This window comes from Muntiacus reevesi, chromosome 1, assembly GCF_963930625.1.
Source record: "Muntiacus reevesi chromosome 1, mMunRee1.1, whole genome shotgun sequence".
NCBI lineage: Eukaryota > Metazoa > Chordata > Mammalia > Artiodactyla > Cervidae > Muntiacus > Muntiacus reevesi.
Genome location: NC_089249.1, coordinates 153,844,635 through 153,866,469, shown reverse-complemented (window position 1 = coordinate 153,866,469; position 21,835 = coordinate 153,844,635). Strand labels below are relative to the sequence as shown.

General features: G+C 37.8%; 1 protein-coding gene across 1 annotated transcript in view; it reads left to right on the top strand.

Annotated features, from left to right (window-relative positions):
- The first annotated feature begins 11,271 nt into the window (after window positions 1-11,271).
- Window positions 11,272-21,835, top strand: part of RNF11 (ring finger protein 11) — a 42,457-nt gene continuing 31,893 nt past the window's right edge. Inside the window, exon 1 of the mRNA XM_065913423.1 lies at window positions 11,272-11,866. Coding sequence (XP_065769495.1) covers window positions 11,744-11,866 — 123 coding nt within the window. The 5' untranslated portion in view covers window positions 11,272-11,743. The remainder of the gene's footprint in view (window positions 11,867-21,835) is intronic.

Below are 21,835 nucleotides of genomic sequence, written 5' to 3'. Positions count from 1 at the left end.
AAAAGTCTGTTAGAACTAATTAACTAATTCAGCAAAAAAGTCAGGATACAAAGGCAACACAAAAGTCAGTTGCATTTCTATACACTAAGAATGAGCAATTTGAAAAGGAAATTATAAAAACAATCCTATTACAATAGCATCAAAAAGAATAAAATACTTAGGAATTAACTTAGGATGTTAAGTACAATGAAAACTACAAAACATTGCTGAAAGAAATTAAATGAGACATAAATAAATGGAAACACCTCATATTTATAGAATGGAAAATTTAATATTGTTAAAAAATGACAATATTGCCCAAAACAATTTACAGATTCAATGTGCTCCCTACCAAAATACCAACTACATTTTTTTTTGCAAAAATATGAAAAAGCATACTGAAATTCACATGGCATCTCAAGGGACCCCATGAAGTCAAAACAATTTTGAAAAAGAACAAAACTGGAAGACTCACACTTTTTGATTTCAAAACTTACTACAAAGTTACAGTAATGAAAATAGTGTGGTACTGGCATAAATACAGACATAAAGATCAATGGAATAGAATATAGAGCCCAGAAATAAACTATAACATATATGGTCAAGGGAATTTTGACAAAAGTCTCTAGACCATTCAATGGGGAAAGAACAAGCTGTTCAACAAATGATTCTGGGGAAAATGGACATACATATGCAAAATAATGGATTTAGACCTTCAGCTAACATCATATAAAAAAAAATTCCTCATGGATCAAGGGCCTAAATTTAAGACCTAAAACAATAAACTCTTAGGAGAAAATAGGACAAAAGCTTCATGACATTGAACTTGGAAATGATTTTCTGTCTATGACACTAAGGACATAAGTAACAAAAGAAAAATTAGACAAATCATACTGCATGAAAATTTTAAAATTGTATGCATCAAAAGACACTATAACAGAGTAAAAAGGAAAACAGAATAGGAGACTATATTGGCAAATTATTTATCTTTAAGGCATTAATATACAAAGTATATAGAGAACTTTTAAAGCTCAACAATAAAAAAGCAACCTGATTCAAAAATAGACAAAGTATGTAAATAGATATTTCTACTAAGAAGATATACAAATAGCCAAGAAGCACATGAAAAGATGCTCAGCATCACTGACTGTTAGGAAAATGTAAATAAAAACTATAATGAATTATGACCTCACACTCATTAGGATGCCTTCTATCAGAAAAACAGACAACGACTAACATTAGCAAGGATGTGGAGAAATTGGAACCCTTGTTCATGGTAATAACTGGAGAATTATTCTTTAGTAGGTATAGGGTTTCAGTTTTACAGGATAAAAAAAGGTATGGGAATGGATTGTGGTGTTTAAAACCATTGAACTACACACACAAAAAAATGGCTAAGGTGGTAAATTTTATGTTGCATGTATTTTAGCACAATTTTTAAAAACTGAAAAAGAATGTTATCAAAAGTCTAGATATGTTCTGTTTGCAGTTTCCCAGCGTGCCATAACATTCTCTCTACCATTATTTCATCCGTGTTCTCCTCTCTGCTTGAGTCCTTGGTCATCAGTCCTCCCCAGCTGCTCCTAATCATTCTATAAAACTCAAGTGTCAGGAAGATTTTTTTTAACACCCCTAGACCAGCGTTTCTCAAACTTTGATGGGCGTCTAAATCATCAAAGGATCATGGAAATGTACATTCTTATTTATTCAGTCTTGTGTGGGGCCTGAAAGCTTGCATTTCTTTTCTTCCTTTTTTTTTTTTTCTTTGAGTTGGCATTTTTAAGAACCTCCCAAGTGAGTTAGGTAGTGCAATCCATGGAACACACTTAAGTGGGGAAGATTTAGAATAGCAGTTCTCAAACTTTTAATCTTAGGACCACTGTATGCTTTTTAAAATTATTAAGGACCTCACTGAGCTTTTGTTTATATAAATTATATCTAGCATGTCTGTCATGTTAGAAAATAAAACTGAGAAATATAAAATATGTATTTAATCCCTTTAAATCACAATTTTAATTCCATTACATGTTAATATAAATAACATATTTTAATAAAAATAACTATATTTCCAAGAAAAACCTTCTATATTTTTGCAATATCTCTTTAATATTTGGCTCCACTTTGCCAGAAATGAAGGCATCTAGCAGAAAATTTGTAAGCACATATTTGAACTCAACAATACCATCAATCGAACGGGTATACTGGGTATCTATAGACTACTTTATCCAACAACCAGCAGAATATACGTTCTATTCAAGTTCACATGAAACATTCACCAAGATAAACCACATTCTGGGCTAGAAAACACCTCAACAAATTTTGAAAGAAATCATACAATATTTGCTCTCAGACCACAGTGGAATTAAATAAACTAGAAACCAATAACAGAAAATCCCTAAGAACTTTTTGATTAAACAATACACTCCTAAATAATCTCAAGAGAAATTAAACAATATTCTTAACTAAATGAAAATGAAAACCAAACTTATCAAAATTTGTGGGATGCAGCAAAAGTACTATTTCAAAGGAAAGTTACAGCATTGAATGCATCTATTAAGAAAGAAAAAAGATCTAAAATCAGTCACCTAAGTTTCCACTTTAGAAAACTAGAAAAAGAAGAGAAAATTAAACCCAAAATTAATAAAGAAAAGAAATAATAAAAATAAGAGCAGAAATCAATGAAATTGAAAACAGGAAGTCAATAAAGAAAATCAGAAAACTGCTTCTTTGAAAAAAACCAATAAAATCAATAAACCTCTAAGCCAGGTCAACAAAGACAAAAAGAGAGGACACAAATTAGTAACATAAGAAATGAGAGGGGGTATCGGGATGGGGAATACGTGTAACTCTATGGCTGATTCGTGTCAATGTATGACAAAACCCACTGAAATGTTGTGAAGTGATTGGCCTCCAACTAATAAAATAAAAATAAAAAAATAAACCACATAGAATTAAGATAAAAAAAAAAGAAATGAAAGAAGGGACATCACTACAGATCTCACTGACATTAATAGAATAATAAAAGAATAACATGAATAACTCTATGCCCACATATTTAATAACCTGGATGAAATGAACCAATTCCTTGAAAAAAGCAATCTGCCAAAACTCAGACAAAAATAAATAGACAATATGAATAGGTCTATTTCTATTAAAGGAATTTAATCAATAATTAATAACCTTCCAAAACAGAAAGCACTAGGCTCAGATGGGTTTACTGTTGAATTCTTATAAACGTTTAAGAAAGAAATTATGCCAGTTCTCTCAGTCTTTTTCAGAAGAGCAGATGGAATAGATGCTAACTCATCCTATGAGGCCAGCCTCACTCTCATTACCGAGACCAGAGAAAGACATTATCAAAAAAAAAAAAACCTGACCAATAGCTCTCATGAACTTAGAAAAACTCCTCAATGAAATACTAGTAAATAGAATCTAACAATGTATAAAGAAGAATTATATACCAAGTGACATTTATCTCATATGCAAGGCTAATTCAACAGTTGAAAATCAATTAATGTGGACTTCCCTGGTGATATAGTGGATAAGAATCTGCCTGCCCATGAAGTGGGCACAGATTCAATTCCTGGTCCAGGAAAATTCTGCAGCCTGCAGGGCAATTAAGCCTGTGTGCCACAACTACAGAGCCCATGCTCTAGAACCCACAAACCACAACTATTGATGTACCAAAGCTACTGAAGCCCCAAGCTCTAGGTCCCATGAGTCACAACTACTGAACCTGAGTGCCTCAACTACTGAAGCCTGCATGCATAGAGCCTGCGCTCTGCAACAAGAGAAGCCACCGCAATTGAGAAGCTGGTGTACTGCAACGAAGAGTAGCCCCTGCTCATGGCAACTAAAAAAGCCTGTGTACAGCAACAAAGACCCGACGCAACCAAAAATAAAATTAAATTTAAAAAAAGAATGATGGAAGACCCAATTAATAAAAATAAATTAATGTAATCCATTACATTACAATCTTAACAGTCTAAAGAAGAAAAATCACATGAGCATATCAATAGATATAGAAAAACTATTTGGTAAAAATCCAACACTCAAAGAAAAAAAAAATCCAACACTCATACATGATAAATACTCTCAGCAAACTAGAACTAGAGGGGAACTTTCTTGATAGTATAAAGAATACTACAAAAAACCTACAGTAGCATTAACTGAATGGGGAGATTCAAGATTGGTAAGATTTTCCACTGAGATACAGAACAAAGAAAGGATGCACCCTCTTACCACCGCTATTCAGCATTGTCCTGGAAGTCCTAGTTAATGCAGTAAGACAAGAAAAGAAAATCAAAGCTATTTAGGTTGAGAAAGAGGAAATCAAGCTGACTTTGTTAATAGAAGACATGATCATCTATCTCTATAGAAAATCTAAAAGAATCAACAGAAAAAACAAAAATCCCTCCTGGAACTGTTAAGTGATTATAGTAAGATTGACCCCTCCTGGAGTAAGATTGGAGGATACAGTGTTAATATACAACAATAAATTACTTTTCTATATAATCAGCAATGAATAAGTGGAGTTTGAAATTAAAAATGCAATATTGCTTACATTAGCACTCCTCAAAATAAAATACTTCAGTTCAGTCACTCAGTCCTGTCCGATTCTGCGACACCATGAACCGCAGCACGCCAGGTCTCCCTGTCCATCACCAGCTCCCGGAGTTTACCCAAACTCATATCCATTGAGTTGGTGATGCCACTCAACCATCTCATCCTCTGTCATCCCCTTCTCCTCCTGCCCTCAATCTTTCCCAGCATCAGGGTCTTTTCCAATGAGTCAGCTCTTCACATCAAGTGGCCAAAGTATTGAGTTTCAGCTTCAGCATCAGTTCTTCCAATGAACACCCAGGACTGATCTCCTTTAGAATGGACTGGTTGGATCTCCTTGCAGTCCAAGGAATTCTCAAGAGTCTTCTGCAACACCACAGTTCAAAAGCATCCATTCTTCTGTGCTCAGCTTTCTTTATAGTCCAACTCTCACATCCATACATGACTACTAGAAAAACCATAGTCTTGACTAGACGAATCTTTGTTGACAAAGTAATGTCTCTGCTTCTTAATATGCTATCTAGGTTGGTCATAACTTTCCTTTCAGGGAGTAAGCGTCTTTTAATTTCATGACTGCAATCACCATCTGCAGTGATTTGGGAGCAAATCACCAAAAAACAAAAGTCTGCCACTGTTTCTACTGTTTCCCCATCTATTTGCCATGAAGTGACAGGACTGGATGCCATGATCTTAGTTTTGTGAATGTTGAGCTTTAAGCCAAGTTTTTCACTCTCCTCTTTAACTTTCACCAAGAGACTCTTTAGTTCTTCCTCACTTTCTGCCATAAGGGTGGTGTCATCTGCGTATCTAGGTTATTGATATTTCTCCCGGCAATCTTGCTTCCTAAGGCCCTCTTGACTTCACATTCCAGGATGTCTGGCTCTAGGTGAGTGATCACACCATCGTGATTATCTGGGTCATGAAGATCTTTTTTGTATAGTTCTTCTATGTATTCTTGCCACCTCTTTTTAATATCATCTTCTTCTATTAAGTCCATACCATTTCTGTCCTTTATTGAGCCCATCTTTGCATGAAATGTTCCCTTGGTATCTCTAATTTCTTAAGAGATCTCTAGTCTTTCCCATTCTATTGTTTTCCTCTATTTCTTTGCATTGATCACTGAGGAAGGCTTTCTTATCTCTCCTGGCTAGTCTTTGGACCTCTGCATTCAAATGGGTATATCTTTCCTTTTCTCCTTTGCTTTTTGCTTCTCTTCTTTTCACAGCTATTTGTAAGGCTTCCTCAGATAGTCATTTTGAATTTTTGCATTCCTTTTTCTTGGGGATGGTCTTGATCCCTGTCTCCTGTACAAAGTCACAAAGTATTTACCAAAATATTTAGATACATATCTAACAGAATATGTACAAGATCTATATGAGAAAAACTATGAAATTCTGAATAATGAAATCTAAGTAAATAGAGAGAGAGATATCCACATTCATGGATAGGAAGACTCAATACTGTCCAGATGTCAGTTCTTCTCAAGTTGATCTGTAGATTCAATGAATCCCAATCAAAATTCCAGCAAGTTATTTTGAGGTTTTCAGCAAACTGATTCTAAAATTTTTATGAAGCAGCAAAAGACCCCCTTTTTTTAAAAAAAAATGGGCCAAACACCTCACCAGTTAAAATATACAGATGGCAAATAAGCATATGAAAGGAAAATTTCAGGGAGATGGAAATTAAACAATGAGATACTACTACATACCTATTAAAATGGCCAAAACCCAAACCCAAACACTGTCAACACCAAAAACTGGTGAGGATATGGAACAATAGGAATACTCCTTCTTTGCTGGTGGTACAGCCACTTTGGAAGACAGTTTGGTAGTTTCTTACAAACTGAACATACTTTTACCGTATAATCTAGCAATTGTGCTCCTTGATATTAGCCAAATCACTTGAAAACAAGTTCACATAAAAGCCTGCAAACATATTGTTTGAGGAAATGTAAAATGGTACAACTACTGTTGGAAAACAGTCTGAGTTACTCAAAAAATTAAACACAGAATTACCATATGATCCAGCAATTTCACTCTTGGTGTATAATCAAATAATTAAAATGAGGGTCTTGAAAAGATATTTGTACATCCATGTTCATAGCAGGATCATAGCAGCTAAAATGTGGAAGCAATCCAATTGTCCACCAATAAATGAATGGATAAGCAAAATGTGGTGCATACATACAATGTAATATTATTCAGCTTTAAAAAGGAAGGAATTTCTATAATACACTATACCAGGATGAACCTTGAAGACATTATGCTAAGTGAAATAACCCAGTCACAAAGTACAAATGCTGTGTGATTATACTTATATAAAATAGAGCGGTCAAAATCAGAGACAGAAAGTAGGATGGTGGTTGTCAGTAGCTGAGGGAAGGGAAAAAGAAGAATTATTGTTTAATGGATAGTTCTGGTTTTACAAGATGAAAAGTGTTCTGGAGGTGGATGCTGGTGATGGTTGCAAAATATTATGAACATATTTAACATTGAACTTTACACTTAAAATGGTTAAGGTGGTGAATTTTATGTTGTATATTTTACTACAAATAAATATAATTGGGAAAAATACCCCTATATGCAGGTGTTTATAGTAGATTTATCCATAATTGCCAAAACTTGAAAGCAACTAAAATGTCCTTCAGTGGATAAATGAACAAATAAACTATGGGATAGCTAGAGAGTAGAATATTATTCAGTGATAAAAAGAAATCATCAAGGCATGAATAGAAACAGAGGAATCTTAGTTTTCACTTAAGTGAAAGAAGTCAATGTGAAAAGACTACATGCTGTAAGATTCTAAATATATGACATTTTGGAAAAAATCAAACCATGGAGACTGCTAAGACAGTGGTTGCCAAAGGAAGAATGAATAGGCTGAGTCCAGAAGAGTTTTAGAGCAGCAAAAGTATTCTGTATCATGCTATAATGATATATACACATAATTATATATTTGTCTAAACCCATAGAATGTACAACAACATGAGTGAACCCTAACATAAACAAACATTTTGTGTGATAGCTTACCAGTTTACCAAATGTTTGGGACTTCCCTGGTGGTCCAGTGGTTAAGAATCTGCCCAGCAATGCAGGGAACATGGGTTCAATCCCTGGTCTGGGAAGATTCACATGCTGCAGAGTAACTAAGCCCATGGTCCACAGCTACTCAGCCCAAATGCGCCTAGAGCTTGAGCTGTGTAACAACAGAAACCACTGCAAGGAGAAGCCCGTGCACCATAACTAGAAAGACCCCACTCGCCACAGCTAGAGAAAGCACACTCGCAGCAATGAAGACTCAGCACAGCCAAAAATAAACAAATAAGCTGGTCTGGGGCAGGGTGTTGATAATGGGGGAGGCTATGCACGTATGGAGGCAGGGGTATATGGTAAATCTTTGTACCTTCTGCTCAGTTTTTTGATATGAAACTAAAGTTGGTCTAAAAAAAAGTATATTTAAAAAAAATCTGGCTCAACAGAAGATACTAGATTTTCATATCTGTTTCTGCATTAGATATCCTGAAATCAGAGAAAATAAGAATCAGACAAAGCAGTGAAGGCATATTTTATTCAGTACCTATTGCAATAGGAGACAAGAGATTCAGTATAGCATTGGACTTCACTCTGGATTATACAAAAAGGACAAGTGGGAAGTTATGGGCAAGGAACAGGGTGGGAAACAGTGGATGGAAAATTACATAGAGGAAACATCAAAAATAAAAGGGAATTCTGGCTAAAAAACATTGATAGGATTTCTGCTAAAGGCAGGCCAAGGTGGTCAGATACTAAGGGAGGGGGACTCTGGCTAAACTAATTCAACTAGATTCTTGCTAAAATTGAAATAAGTAGGTCAAGCACAAAGCCCAAATTTAGAGCCTTGAGGGCTTAGAGGAGCCTGACTAGAGTTGGGCCTAGAAGAGTCTTTGTCACTTCAATAGTGCTGGTTACTTTTTTTATTTAAAATTGTTTTGTGATTAGATCACCCTTTCTGGTGTACAGGACACTTCCCAAGTGTTCCCTTCTAAAACTAGATTAGGAAGAAAGATCACTGAATAGCTACTTCCTTACAAAAGTACACATGGATACTAAAGGCATTAAAGATAAGTCTTATCCCATTCTCTTGTTTTTATACACTGAGAAAAACTATCAGAACGAAAAATGACGTAGTTCCCTCTCCTAACCTAATAGAGGTAAGTGGTATATAATTTAAGTACTGGCTTTACCCGCTGAGTAGCCATGTGAAGCCATATTTCTATTCCTGTAAAACAGGAATGTTAACACCAACCTTTCAAGACTCAGGCTAATAAATGGAAGTTGTGATTTCATTCATTCTTACATATATATTAAGATATCCACACATCTATGTATAAACATAGAAATTATGTTAAACTATTCGCATAAATAGATATATATAATAGTAATGGATCCCATTTATTTTATATTGTTACATATATTCCAACTAAATGAAATCAAGCATAGCTATATGAAGAAAGTAGCATCTCAGGACAGTCTTAAAAGATAGTTGGATTTCAACAAAAGGGAACAACATGGCAAGGGATCAGAAGTGGAAAAGCATAGTGAAAACTAAGGGCATGGTAAGTATTGTGATGTGGCTGGAGTATAGGATGCCTGGTTGGAGACAAGAGTCATATAGGTGGGATGGGGAAGGAGGTGGGAGGGAGTCTCAAGAGGGAGGTGACTTATATATACCTATGGCTGATTCATGTTGATGTTTGGCAGAAACCAACACAATTCTATAAAGCAATTATCCTTCAACTAAAAAATAAATTTAAAATAAAAAAAAGTCACATCGGAGATCAGGATGGGATCAAATGGTTCAAGGCCTTAATGTCATGCTAAATTTCTGAACCGCAAGTCTATGAATGCTCTCTGATTACATTTTTCATGGCAGTAGTGTGGAGACTGTATTGATGGTACAGAGGCAAGGGCTTCATTAAGAATTTGTCACAACAGTTCAGAGGGGACCAGGAAAATGGCAATAAGAGAAAAGAGGAAAATACCTGAAAATTTCCTTCCAAATGATCCAATAATTTTATTTGTCCAAGCCAGAGAATTAAGCGATGATTTTTGGGGATGTGTGAAAGATCCTGATAACAAACATGGCATTACAGATACACCTATTCAGGTGTAAGCCATTAACAGGAAGAAAGGCAAGTCTTGGAAAAGAGGAAAAATAGCAAAATGGTTACATTTAATGTGTGATGAGTGTATTCAAATAAAATATGTGATTTTACAGAACAGGGACTTCAAAGTTACAGCACTTAGGACATGCCATTTTAACACAGTTCTGCTTCCAAGAAACCTTTCTGATCCTCATCCGATGCTCTAATTACTCCCTCCTCTGCCCTCTAGAAACCTGTTGTGGGGGTGGCAGAAGACCTCACTGTTTACATATCTTCCTAGCTGGGATTCTGGGGTCCATCAAGAATAAGCCAGGATCCTTAGTGCCTAATATAGGATCTGGTAGGAAAAAAAAAAAAAAATTAGTAAATGAAGAATGAAAAAAAGACAGTCAAGACCCTCTTTTCCCTTTACTGAATGAATGTTAGAACATCCTCATCTTTCTTATTTCCTCCCTTTACATACATTGCCTCTTGAGCTCTTTGTTATTTCAGTTAAGAAGAAAGCCTACTCTGCCTCCGGCAACGTGCCAGGCCTTGCACAGAGGAGGGGCAGACTATTCAGCTTGATCTGGCTGTGCCAGAGACTCACAGGGACTCAGGGACTGAGAGCACAGAAGAGGCAACTAACCCAGACTGGAGAGTTAGAGGACAGGCTTCCCAGTGGAATCAGAGTTGAGTCCAGGAAGGACAAGTGGGAATATAGTTTGATGGAAGGTGTAAGGTCAGGAGCGGGGAGAAGTGAGTTTATGTCAGAGAAACATTATGGGTAAAGGCCTCAGCTAGAGGGAATAGTCTTATAGATAACTGAAAACTAGACATCCTAGTTTTAGACATCCTAGAGTTTAGAATATGTGAGGAAGCAAGGCCACAAATGAGACTGGGGAGGTAGCCAGATTTGTAAACCATTTAAGAAGTAATACTTCAGTCATAAAAGTATTGGGAAGTTTTTAATGAATGTTTTAAAACGCTTAAATTCCTCCTACAGGAATGACATGATCAGATTTACATTTTAAAAAGGTAACTGTACAAATAGTAAATTGAATGGGGACAATGGTGAACGCAGGGGAAATAGTTCAAAGTATTACAGCAGAGAAATGACGGTAGCTTGTACTATGGTGGTGAGAATAGAAATAAATAGAATAATAGGTAGAAGAATTCTTACGACTGTGATGTAGGAGGATTGGGAAGTGATTGGGGAGGTGGTGAGTCTGGACTTTTCTTCTGAAGGGATAGACCCTTTAATATTTTAATCATGGGAGTGATCCATTCAGATATGGGTTTAAAAATAGATTACTTGGCAGATGGTGAGAAGACTGTCAAAACAACGCACAGGTAAGAGCTGAGACAAGCGAAGAGGGAGCAGTTGGCGTGGGGAGGAACCGAAGACCCGAAAGAGGTATCGGAATCGCGTCCCAGGCAGTCAGAGAAGCAGAAACTGACGCAGCCCCAGAAACAGCTGCGGGGAACGGGGGAGGGGCGGAGGGTGGCAAAGGAGCCGGGAGCGCAGCCGGAGCTACCCACGCCTCCCAGCGCCGGGGGCGGGACCAGGGCACGCACGGCGGCGTGACGCAGGCCCGCAGCTGGCCTCGTTCTGGCCGCCGCCGCCGCTGCGAAGCGGAGTAGGATGAGGCCCGCGGCTGCGGCTCCGGCGTCGGCGGGGCCAGCAGCAGCAGCTGAGGCAGCAGCTGAGGGAGCCGCGACGGCCGCGCCCCCCCCTCCTGACCTGGATTAGGCCCAGCAGCTCCGTGGCCGCCGCCGCCCCGCGGGGGGGCGGGGTGGGGAAGTGCCTCGTCTCCCCGCCCCCCCCCCCCCTGCCGCCGCCTCAGAGGAGGCAACCGCCGCGACCCCGGGAAACCCGCGGCCCAGCCTTAAGCCCCCAGCCCCAGGGACTGGCATGAGCTGCCCTTCGGCGGCGCCGGGGGCCGGGGGAGCCGCTGCCGCCTGAACCCCGGCCTGCCGCCCGACCCCACCTCGCTGACCGAGGCTGACCGCGGAGCGTGCGAACGACCCCGCCACTGCTTTTTTCCTCCCCCAGATCACACACCCCAGCCCCGGAAGATGGGGAACTGCCTCAAGTCCCCCACTTCGGATGACATCTCCCTGCTTCACGAGTCTCAGTCCGACCGGGCCAGCTTTGGCGAGGGGACGGAGCCGGATCAGGAGCCGCCGCCGCCATATCAGGTAGGGGAGGGTGTGTGTTGGGGAAGGGGGGTGCGAGGACTAGAGGCGGCTCTGGCGGAGATTGTGGGGGCTTCGGGGCTGTCTGTCACTGTCCCTGGCCTCGGCAACACCTGGCCTGGGAGGCACTGACCCCCCTTAGGGCTGGGTTTAAGTGTGATTGCTCCCATCGTCAGTTTAGGGGGAATCCTTCACCTCCTTTCGAGCAGTGTGGGGATGGTACTTCTGTCCTTGGAGTTCTGGGATTCGAATGTGTTTATATCCCCTTGACCAGTGACTGGTGGCTAGATTGTGGAGTTCGGAAGTGATGTTTTCTTGCCTTTATATTTGAATTGTGAGATTCGAAGATGATTTCCTCATCACCGGCTGGATTATGGGTTCCGGATAAGTGGTTAACCTCCCCCCGCCCCCACCCCCCCACCCCCCCCACCCTCCGCCACACATACACCCCATTTATACTTTCAAGTGTGATCCTCCTCTCCTCCCTCTCGTCTGTCTGTATTCATTGAATTTAGTAGGCGTTCATTTCTTCCTGTGCTTGGGAGATTTTCAAGTAGTGATTTTGGTTCCAACAACATGGAGTTGCTTCTTTATATATATATGTGTGCGTGTTTATATTAATTGTAGGACACAGCTTAGCGACTGAACAGCAACAACAGTATTAATTCTGAACCCCTCCTCTTTTTGCTCCACCCCTGTGACACACCTTTTAAACGCGCTGATTTAAGAGAGCTTGATTATCTTGAACTTTGGAAACCTTTAAACCTTACTTGAGAAATACCTTCTGTTACTCACGGTTCTCCCTGTGTATCAAAGACTTGTCTTCTAAGTAGCTTCACTGCTTTTTGTACAGCAATCAGCAGCTCCAGATGTCTTTACATAATTTGTAAAGAGCTGAAGACCTCTTTAGAAAACTCAAAATAGATATGTAGATGTTATAATCCATAATATATATATAAACCTTTCCTCTACTTTTTCAAGATGTTGATTAAAAACTTCACCAGAAGGACTTGGATAGTTAAGTGGCTTAATTTTTTTTTCCTGATTGGGGTTTAATTTTCTAACTGGGCAGTCTTCTTTGTTGTTTCATGTGGTGACATCATTAGTGTTATTCTTTTCTCATTCCTATGTAAATCAGTGTCTCACCACACCAGAAAAACCTGATTACAAATGCTGGTTTTCTGAGTAAAACCCATCAGGGGCCTTTGATATATGCCGGTAAAGTCCTGTCTTTTCATGTGGCATACGGAAGACTCCGTGATTTATCCCTCATATTCATATTCCAGGCCTGTCAAACACAACAGCTTGTTCACACCTCTCTTCTTAGCTCCAGTTGCTTTCTCTGGAACCCTTCCCCCAAGGTCAGCAGGTGAGCTTGTAATCCTCTTTGAGGACTCAGCTGAGCTGTATCTGAAGTTCCTAAATTCCCCTCCCTCTCTCCCTGAATCCATCACTCCCTGCTTTGTGTCCCCCATGAAGGAAGTGTCCGCACTTTCAAAAGCAACACATATAACACTTCTACGTTGTCCTTGTTAAGTTAGATGTGTGTCTCATTCTTGAGGCATTTCCCTCCTTCTCCAGTATATGCAGGTAGGAACTCTGTTTCCTGTTTGTTGTATCCACAACATCTGGCTTCATAGTAGTTGCTCAGTAACTGGAAGAAGGGAAAACTCTTAAGCCCTTGAGAACAGGGACTACCCCCAGTGCTTAGTGCAGTTTCTGGCACATAAACACTTAAATGTTGAGTTAATTAATGAATTTGAATTGAGTATTGCTATGTAAGTTTACACACCCATTTCTTCCAAAAAATTGTCACAGGAGAAGTCTCTAAAAATCCAAGCCAAATCTAAGTGCTTTCCTGAGTCTTTGAAGCAAGTAAATTGTTTCACTCTTACTTTCCTTCAAATTTCACTCTTGATTTCCTTCATAAATGTTATAGGACAGTATGCTTATTTCCATTTCATGAAAAAAATTTTAGAGGTATGAGTTTTTATTTCAAAATCTCCTATATTCCTTAGTCCTCTTCTAAGCAGTTAAAATACCTTCAACTTACTACTCTTTCTCTTATATACATGTATATCTTATACATTGTTAAGAATAACTTCTTTAGAATTTATAGAGATTGTATTCAATATTTGCCTTTTCCAGGAGGATAAGATAATAGAGTTTTTTTGGTATCATGTAGGAATGTTTTTTTGGACATGTTATTTGTGACAGTGAGAGTTTTTCATGGTTGCCCTTTCCTGAAATGAAAACCCAGATACTGCTAGGCAACTTTGGTATTAATTTGAAGAAAGTAATTTCTTTAAAGATAGAAGTATAAAAAGAGAAGCTTTTGTAGAAATTTGTCTTACCTGAAGGAACTGAAATGTTTTAGGAATGTGAAATGTGTTAGGAATGTAAAATTCAGATCGTCTGAGAAACACCAATCCAAGATAAATAAATAATTTATACTTTTAATGAACTGAAGTAACTTATTTTTTCTTCAAAAATAGTATATAATTGACAGCTATAGAAATACTGACTTATTTCTTTAAAGAATAATTTCAGCTACAAAAGGATATTTTAAAAATTCAGAGAATAACTGATTGTAAAGGAACACATTTGGTATTCTGCAGTGAGTAGTTAAAAGATGTGTGTACATGTATATGCCAAGAGCTCTATAATAAACTTCAATAAGATCCAGTTATTTCCCATTAGCAGGATCTGAGATTTGTTTTATCTATTTATGCTTGAAAGTAAGCATAAACAAATTGTGGTCAAGTTTATGGAAAATACGTATTTGTCTTCTGGGTTTCTTTTGTAGCCTCCTCACTGGTCTCCCTGCTTTCACCCTTGCTTTCCCTTTAATCCATGTTTAATCTGTCATCCAGATTGTTTCTGGTGAAACAGATCATGACACTCTACCAAACTTTCTGTGAATCCTCATTTCATTCAAAGTAAAATCCAGATTCCTTAGTGTCCCGTAAACCCTACATGATCTACACTCTCTGCCCGCAAACATAGTTCTCTTTATACCTACTACTGCTCTGCCCTTGGCTGGCTTCTCTTTAACCTCTCTGGCCTCTTTGTTCTAGGATACACCAGAACCTTTGCCCTGGTTGATTCTGTGCCTTTAGTACTTTCCCCCCAAGTGTCAGCATGGCTGACTCCCTTCCTTCAAGTTTTTACTCAAATTGTGACACTTTCTTAAATCCTCTCTGACCACCCTGTTTATTTTATTTTTTCATTTATTTTTATTAGTTGGAGGCTAATTACTTTACAATATTGTAGTGGTTTTTGCCATACATTGACATGAATCAGCCATGGATTTACATGTATTCTCCATCCCGATCCCCCCTCCCGCCTCCCTCTCCATCCCATCCCTCTGGGTCTTCCCAGTGCACCAGCCCTGAGCACTTGTCTCATACATCCAACCTGGGCTGGTGATCTGTTTCACCCTTGATAGTATACTTGTTTCAATGCTATTCTCTCAGAACATCCCACCCTCGCCTTCTCCCACAGAGTCCAAAAGTCTGTTCTATACATCTGTGTCTCTTTTTCTGTTTTGCATATAAGGTTATCGTTACCATCTTTCAAAATTCCGTATATATGCGTTAGTATACTGTATTGGTGTTTATCTTTCTGGCTTTCTTCACTCTGTATAATGGGCTCCAGTTTCATCCATCTCACTAGAACTGATTCAAATGAATTCTTTTTAATGGCTGAGTAATATTCCATGGTGTATATGTACCACAGCTTCCTTATCCATTCGTCTGCTGATGGGCATCTAGGTTGCTTCCATGTCCTGGCAATTATAAACAGTGCTGCGATGAACACTGGGGTGCACGTGTCTCTTTCAGATCTGGTTTCCTTGGTGTGTATGCCCAGGAGTGGGATTGCTGTGACCACCCTATTTAAAATTGCACTTACCTTAGCACTCTGCTAAGCTTACCCTGTTCTGTTATTTCCCCATAGCATTTATCATTTTCTAACATTATGTATTATCTCCCACTGGTGGTAAACTCCATGAAGAAAAGGGAGTTTAAAAAAAAAAATTGTGGTTTCCCAAGTGTCTAGAATAGTGCTGGGACATAATAGGCACTCAGTTACTGGTTGAAGACTGGATTTCTGTTAAACGAATTAATATATTTATTTTGAGGCGAGGCAAGTGCAGTTGAATGTCTTTTAAAAATTATGCATATTCCTAATGCCTTTTTCCTTTATTGTGGATCATTTTAAAGAAATCAATCCTAAAAATCTAGTCCCAGTAATACTAAATATAGTAATTGGTTTAAAATAATCATTGATAAAATAGTGTAATTCTTTTCAACCCTTTGTAATCTTAACAAAATGTTTATTGTATGAGAAAGAATGTGAATCCTTGTCCTTAAGAAATCTGAGATAAGAGGTTAGAGCTTTTCTTGAATTAGAAGATAAAAAAAGAAGAAATTTGACATACCATCTACTCTTTAGGGAAGGAATTTTTTAAAAGAATACAAAGGAAATCTACCCATCAGGGACAGTCTTAGAAGGGTTGTTAGAGGGAAGATAAGTCATGAAAGGCTGAGGAAAGGGCCAGGTGAGATAGCCCAGCCTTGGAAGGTGTAAGTGAACTAATTGAAAAACCACTAGTCACTCTAAGACCCCCATTCCTCATAGGTTAATTCACTCTGTTAAAAAGTTAATATGCAATGACTGCAAAAAAGTATTACAGTATTTTTTTCTGAATAGGTATATATTTGCACAAAGTGGTATCTCTCAGTTTTGCAGCAGTTGTATGTTCAGTAGTTTGAGATTTACTGATCTCTTACTTCTGCCCTGCGCTTTGTGATTAATACATTTGAGATTTTGAAATCAGAAGAAAAATTATAATATAGCACTGAGTGCAATTGTAGCTCTGGTTTTGAAGTCAGATGGGTCTGAGTACATATCGTGGTTGTTACTTACATGTAGAATATGAAGAGGGTTTATCAGATTATGTTATGTCTTGAGGAACTTCTTTCACAAATAACAAACCATTTTGGATATTTCAAACTGCCTGAAAGTTGTTTTTTTAAGGCGTGGTCTCTCCTTTAGAACACTCTCTCTTTTAAAAATCTAGACTAAGAAAATACTTATTTTTAAGCTTTCAAACCTGTAATAAATAATACCTTATTTTTTTGATATCTTTATGAAGTTAAGTTCAAGTAATTGAGGTTTTGAGGGGTTTTTTTATATTATTATTATTTTTTTTAATGTACTAGTGTTTTGTTTACCATTTTGCTGAAAATTACCTCAATGTATCTCACATATCTTACTCTTATTAAACAAATTGTTTAACATATCTTACTCTTATTAATCGAATTGTTTGTGAGATTTTATCCCTCCCCTCTTAAAGTTCTACCTTTTCATTGAGATGCAGATCAACTCCAACCTCTTTAATAAAGCTTCCACTTTTTTCCCCTCTCCTGATTTCTTCAAGTACAATACTTTTTCTGTGTAATATTTATCTGGAAATCATATATTACCTTATTAATTAGTTCTTGATGCTTTAACATTTGTTATTTTTCCAGATCACAGTTTTCTTAAAAGTGAGAATGATGTGTTCAGATTTTAAAAGTTTCTCAGTAGAGTGGAATGGCACCTTACACATTATAGACCTAGAACTCTGCCTTCTCCCTCTTATACCATCACCACTGCAACTGAGGTCTCCATGACCTCTCACAATTTACTGTTTAATGTCTCCTCTTCTCCCCATTCATTTCATCCCTTGTTGTTCAGTAGATTCTGTCCAAATCAGATTCCCTTGCCTCTTAATCCTTAAAGATTCTTCATGACTCATCGCTGAAGACCTGTCTTAGCATTCAGAGTTATAATCTGGCTTCTTTTATACTTTCCCAGCTTTTTGTAGTCTCATATGAAAATTACAGGTGGCACAGTGGCAAAGAAACTGCCTGCCAGTGCAGGAGATGCCAGAGATGAGGGTTCACTCCCTGGGTCGGGAAGATCACCTGGAAAAGGAAACGGCAACTCACTACAGTTTTTTTCTTTTTTGGAAAGGAAAGTTTGCTTTTTTTTCAGATGCTGGTATCTGGGGAGGGTAGGGTGGCAGACATCTGTCCAAAGGCCAACTGCCCCCCCCACACACACACACTCTAGTCTCTTGCTGGAAAATTCTGTGGACAGAGGAGCCTGGTGGGCTACAGTCCATGGAGTCTTCAAAGAGTCGGACACAGCTGAGCGACTGAACACACACACATATGCATATAAAATCTGTGCTGTAGTCAGACTGACATTTGCTCTATAACTTGGGTTGGTCAAAAAATTCCTTTGGGTTTTTGAATGGTGTTACAGAGAAATGTGAATGAACTTTTTGACCCACCCAGTATGTATGTATGCCTTCTGGTACCCAGCCTCTGCCTTTGCTCATTGCCCAGAATACCCCTCTTATTAATCATTCCCAGTGTAAGTTTTAGTTTGCAGTGTCCAGCTCAAATGTCAGGAGTCCTTTTCTGATCTCCCCCAACATGAATAGCTTCTTAATCTGAACTCACTTAGCACTTGTTTACCTTTCCTAGGACGCTTTACCTTTCCTATTTGATTTTAATTCTTTATAACAATGTTACATCTCCCCTACCAGAATCCAAGTCTGATGATTCATCTTTGCATTGACTAGAACTATTTTTACATAGCAGACACTCAAATACTTGAATAAATTGAAAATCAGTTACTGTGTTTTTATGTGTGTGAAGTTTTATGGTTGTTGACTTCTGTGTAAATTGTTCCCAGAATCCTGTGCTTTAGTGTTTGACTTTTGTACTTTAGAGGGTTCTGCTATTTTTCTCTTCCATAAAGTGCATAGTTAATCTCTTTACTTTTATTTTCATTTGAGTTTGGTCTGTGTTTAGCTTGCCTCATCTTTCTTTTTTTTAAATAAGCAGTTTATTTGTAACCGTTGTTGCAGGAATTTTGTCTGTGCATGATCTCCCACTCTGGATGTCCTTTAATTAAGGCTGATGCTTTGCCATTAAGAATGTATGAGCACCTTTAAGATTAGGACAGTTTATGTTAGAGTTTAATTCTAAGACTAATTATAGGGTAACTTGAGAAGATAGGGGTAATGAGTACTTGGTACAGAAGATCTGAGAACTTGATTTTCTTAAAATATTTTTTAGTTAGTACTTTCTGGTACATATTTTTGTAAAATTTTGATCTTTTAAAAAGTCTTAATACTTAAGATAGATTAGAATTTTTTTTTGTTTTTTAATGATCTTAATTTTATTTGGTTCCTTCTATATAGTATAAGTGTCACAGACTGGCTACTCTAGGTTCTCCCTGACTTTTTTCTTCAACTTACACCACTACTTTTTGTCTTCACTGTCTCAGCCAACTTCAGAACTTGTAGAAATGAGGAAGGGAGTGGAAAGAGGATGATGTAAATAAATACAGTTTAAATTAGATGTTATATTTCTTTGTCATCTTGCCCCAAGCCATTTCTGAATATAATTATCTTCTATTTATTACCTTTCTTCAAGCAAAGAGTTAGGGATGGTATAAGGAGTTAGGGGTGCTGTGTTTCTGTCCTATATGATAGATTATTTTAAAGACTAACAAATTCCCAGGGGTTGATTACTTGTCAGTAACTTTTAATATTGAATTTAACAAGTACTTATGATATTGTTAACCTGCTCAATATTCAGAATTTTTGCACTTGTGATATAAATGAAATTAAGAGTGAGATGGTAAAAATACCAAAGACTCAGAATGGAAATATAAGTGCAAGATGTTAAGAAAAGCAAGCATATAGATAGGCAAAGTGTATGTGTTTTAATGGCAGAAGAGATTGCTACGTGAAACTGATAAGTAAAGTGATAAGGGAGAACTAAATATATTTTCTGCTCTTGGGGAATCTGGCTGACCTTTTGGTTTTGTATTTGACTTTGTGGTATGTTGCTTTTGAAGTCTTTGAAGAGTTCCTTTTTGTAACCAATTGAAAATATTTTGAGCTCATTTTAATGTGAATGTACATATACCTATCTTTTAATTAAATAGCAAACCTGGAGTGTGCTCCCAGGGGCAGTTGAGTAATTATCTTGTTACTTAATCCAGAGAGCGTACAATAAGGTAAATAAGGGATCTGAAAGTATGGAAACGAAGAAAGCAATCCTTCAGATATGTTAGTTCCTAAATTTATTAAAACTTTTTGAGTTCTTATAGAGCTAACTGACTTTAAGAAGAATGAGACTTTTATAATTGTTCCAGTTAGTTAAAATTGCACATAATTTTGTATAACAATTATTATATTTGTGGAAAAAAGCAGTTTACCATAAGGCTTTAAGGTTAAAAACCAAGACACTTGATACCTCATTTCTTCTACCAATCAGTAGGTGTGTGTTGGGCACCAAGACAAAAGGAAAAATGAGTTCTTTATCCCTAAAGAGCTACTACTTTAAGGAGACAAGATTAATGTATATACATGAAGCATTTATTCAGTGTGAAACAGTATAATCAAATATTAAACTGTTTCAGACTTCTTAAGTTGGAGGATTGATTTGTAATATAGGGCAGTGAATCACAAAATAACTCTTTAGCTTCTGAAGATATCAAATGATGAGCATCAGTATAAAAAATGAATAAAAGAGAAGAACTGCCCTGATTAAACTATGAGTTGGGGAGCTTGAAGCCAGAAGAATAATCAGTAGGTGGTGAGCATGAATTTAGAGGGAGTTGTATAGTCTTGTACAGTTAAAGTATAATATGTGTGTGTAAAACCTTTTTATTGTTTATATATAATACAATAAAGACTATATCTTTAATAATATAAATAACAATCCTTTAGCTACATAACCTAGTGAACTTCGATTGCAGGCAGATTCCTCACCATCTGAGCCGCCAGGGAAGCCCTTACATATTATAACCACCATCAGTATATAGCCAATATCCAACCCCCCAAAAGGCTCCCTCATACCCCTCCAACATACATTGCCCCTTCTCCAAAGGTAGCCACTATTCTGACCTCTTAACACCTTATATTGTTTTTACCCAATTTTGAACTTAAATAATTGGTTCAGCATTGTTTGTGAAATTCAGTTATGTTGTTTCATATTGGTGGGAGCAGCTCATTATTTTTCGTTGCTGTACAGGATTCATCTGAATAAATACACTTTTTTAAATGTGGATCATTTTTTAAAAAATCTTCATTGAATTTGTTACAATATTGCTTCTGGTTTTTTATATTTCGGTTTTTTGGCCCCAAGGCACGTGGGATTATAGCTCCCTGACCGAGCATTGAACCCTAAAGTCTTAACCATTGGACCACCAGAAAGTGAAAGTGAAAGTCACTCTGTTGTGTCCGACTCTTCGAGACCCCATGGACTTTACAGTCCATAGAATTCTCTAGGCCAGAATACTGGAGTGGGTAGCCTTTCCCTTCTCCAGAGGATCTTCCCAACCCAGGGGTGGAACCCAGATCTCCCACATTGCAGGCAGATTTTATACCAGCTGAGCCACCAGGGAAGTCCCCAAATGTACTTTTAAAATCCATGTTACTATTTGATGTGTATTTGGGTTGTGTTAGTTTTTGGCTGTATGAATGTGCTATGAACATTTTTTAAAAATATACATAAATACCTATTTGTGTATATTCAGGAGTAGAAATGTTGGGTAATGGAAACAGTTGCCAGAGTGGTTTCACCAGTTTACACTCCTGTCAACTGTGTATGAGAGTTCTATTTGCTCTGTATCCTTACCAGCACTTGGTATTGTCAGTCAGGCTTTGCTTTTGGAGTTAATAAGTCTGTAGAAGTGTTTCATTGTAGTTTTGTTTTTCCCCAGTAAGAAATTCAGGCTTCCCTGGTGGCTCAGTGGTAAAGAATTCACCTGCCAATGCATGCCTTCCCTGGGTCAGGAAGATCCCCTGGAGAAGGAAATGGCAACCTACTCCAGTATTCTTGCCTGGGAAATCCCGCAGGGACAGAGGAGCCTGGAGAGCTAGAGTCTGTGGGGTTCCAA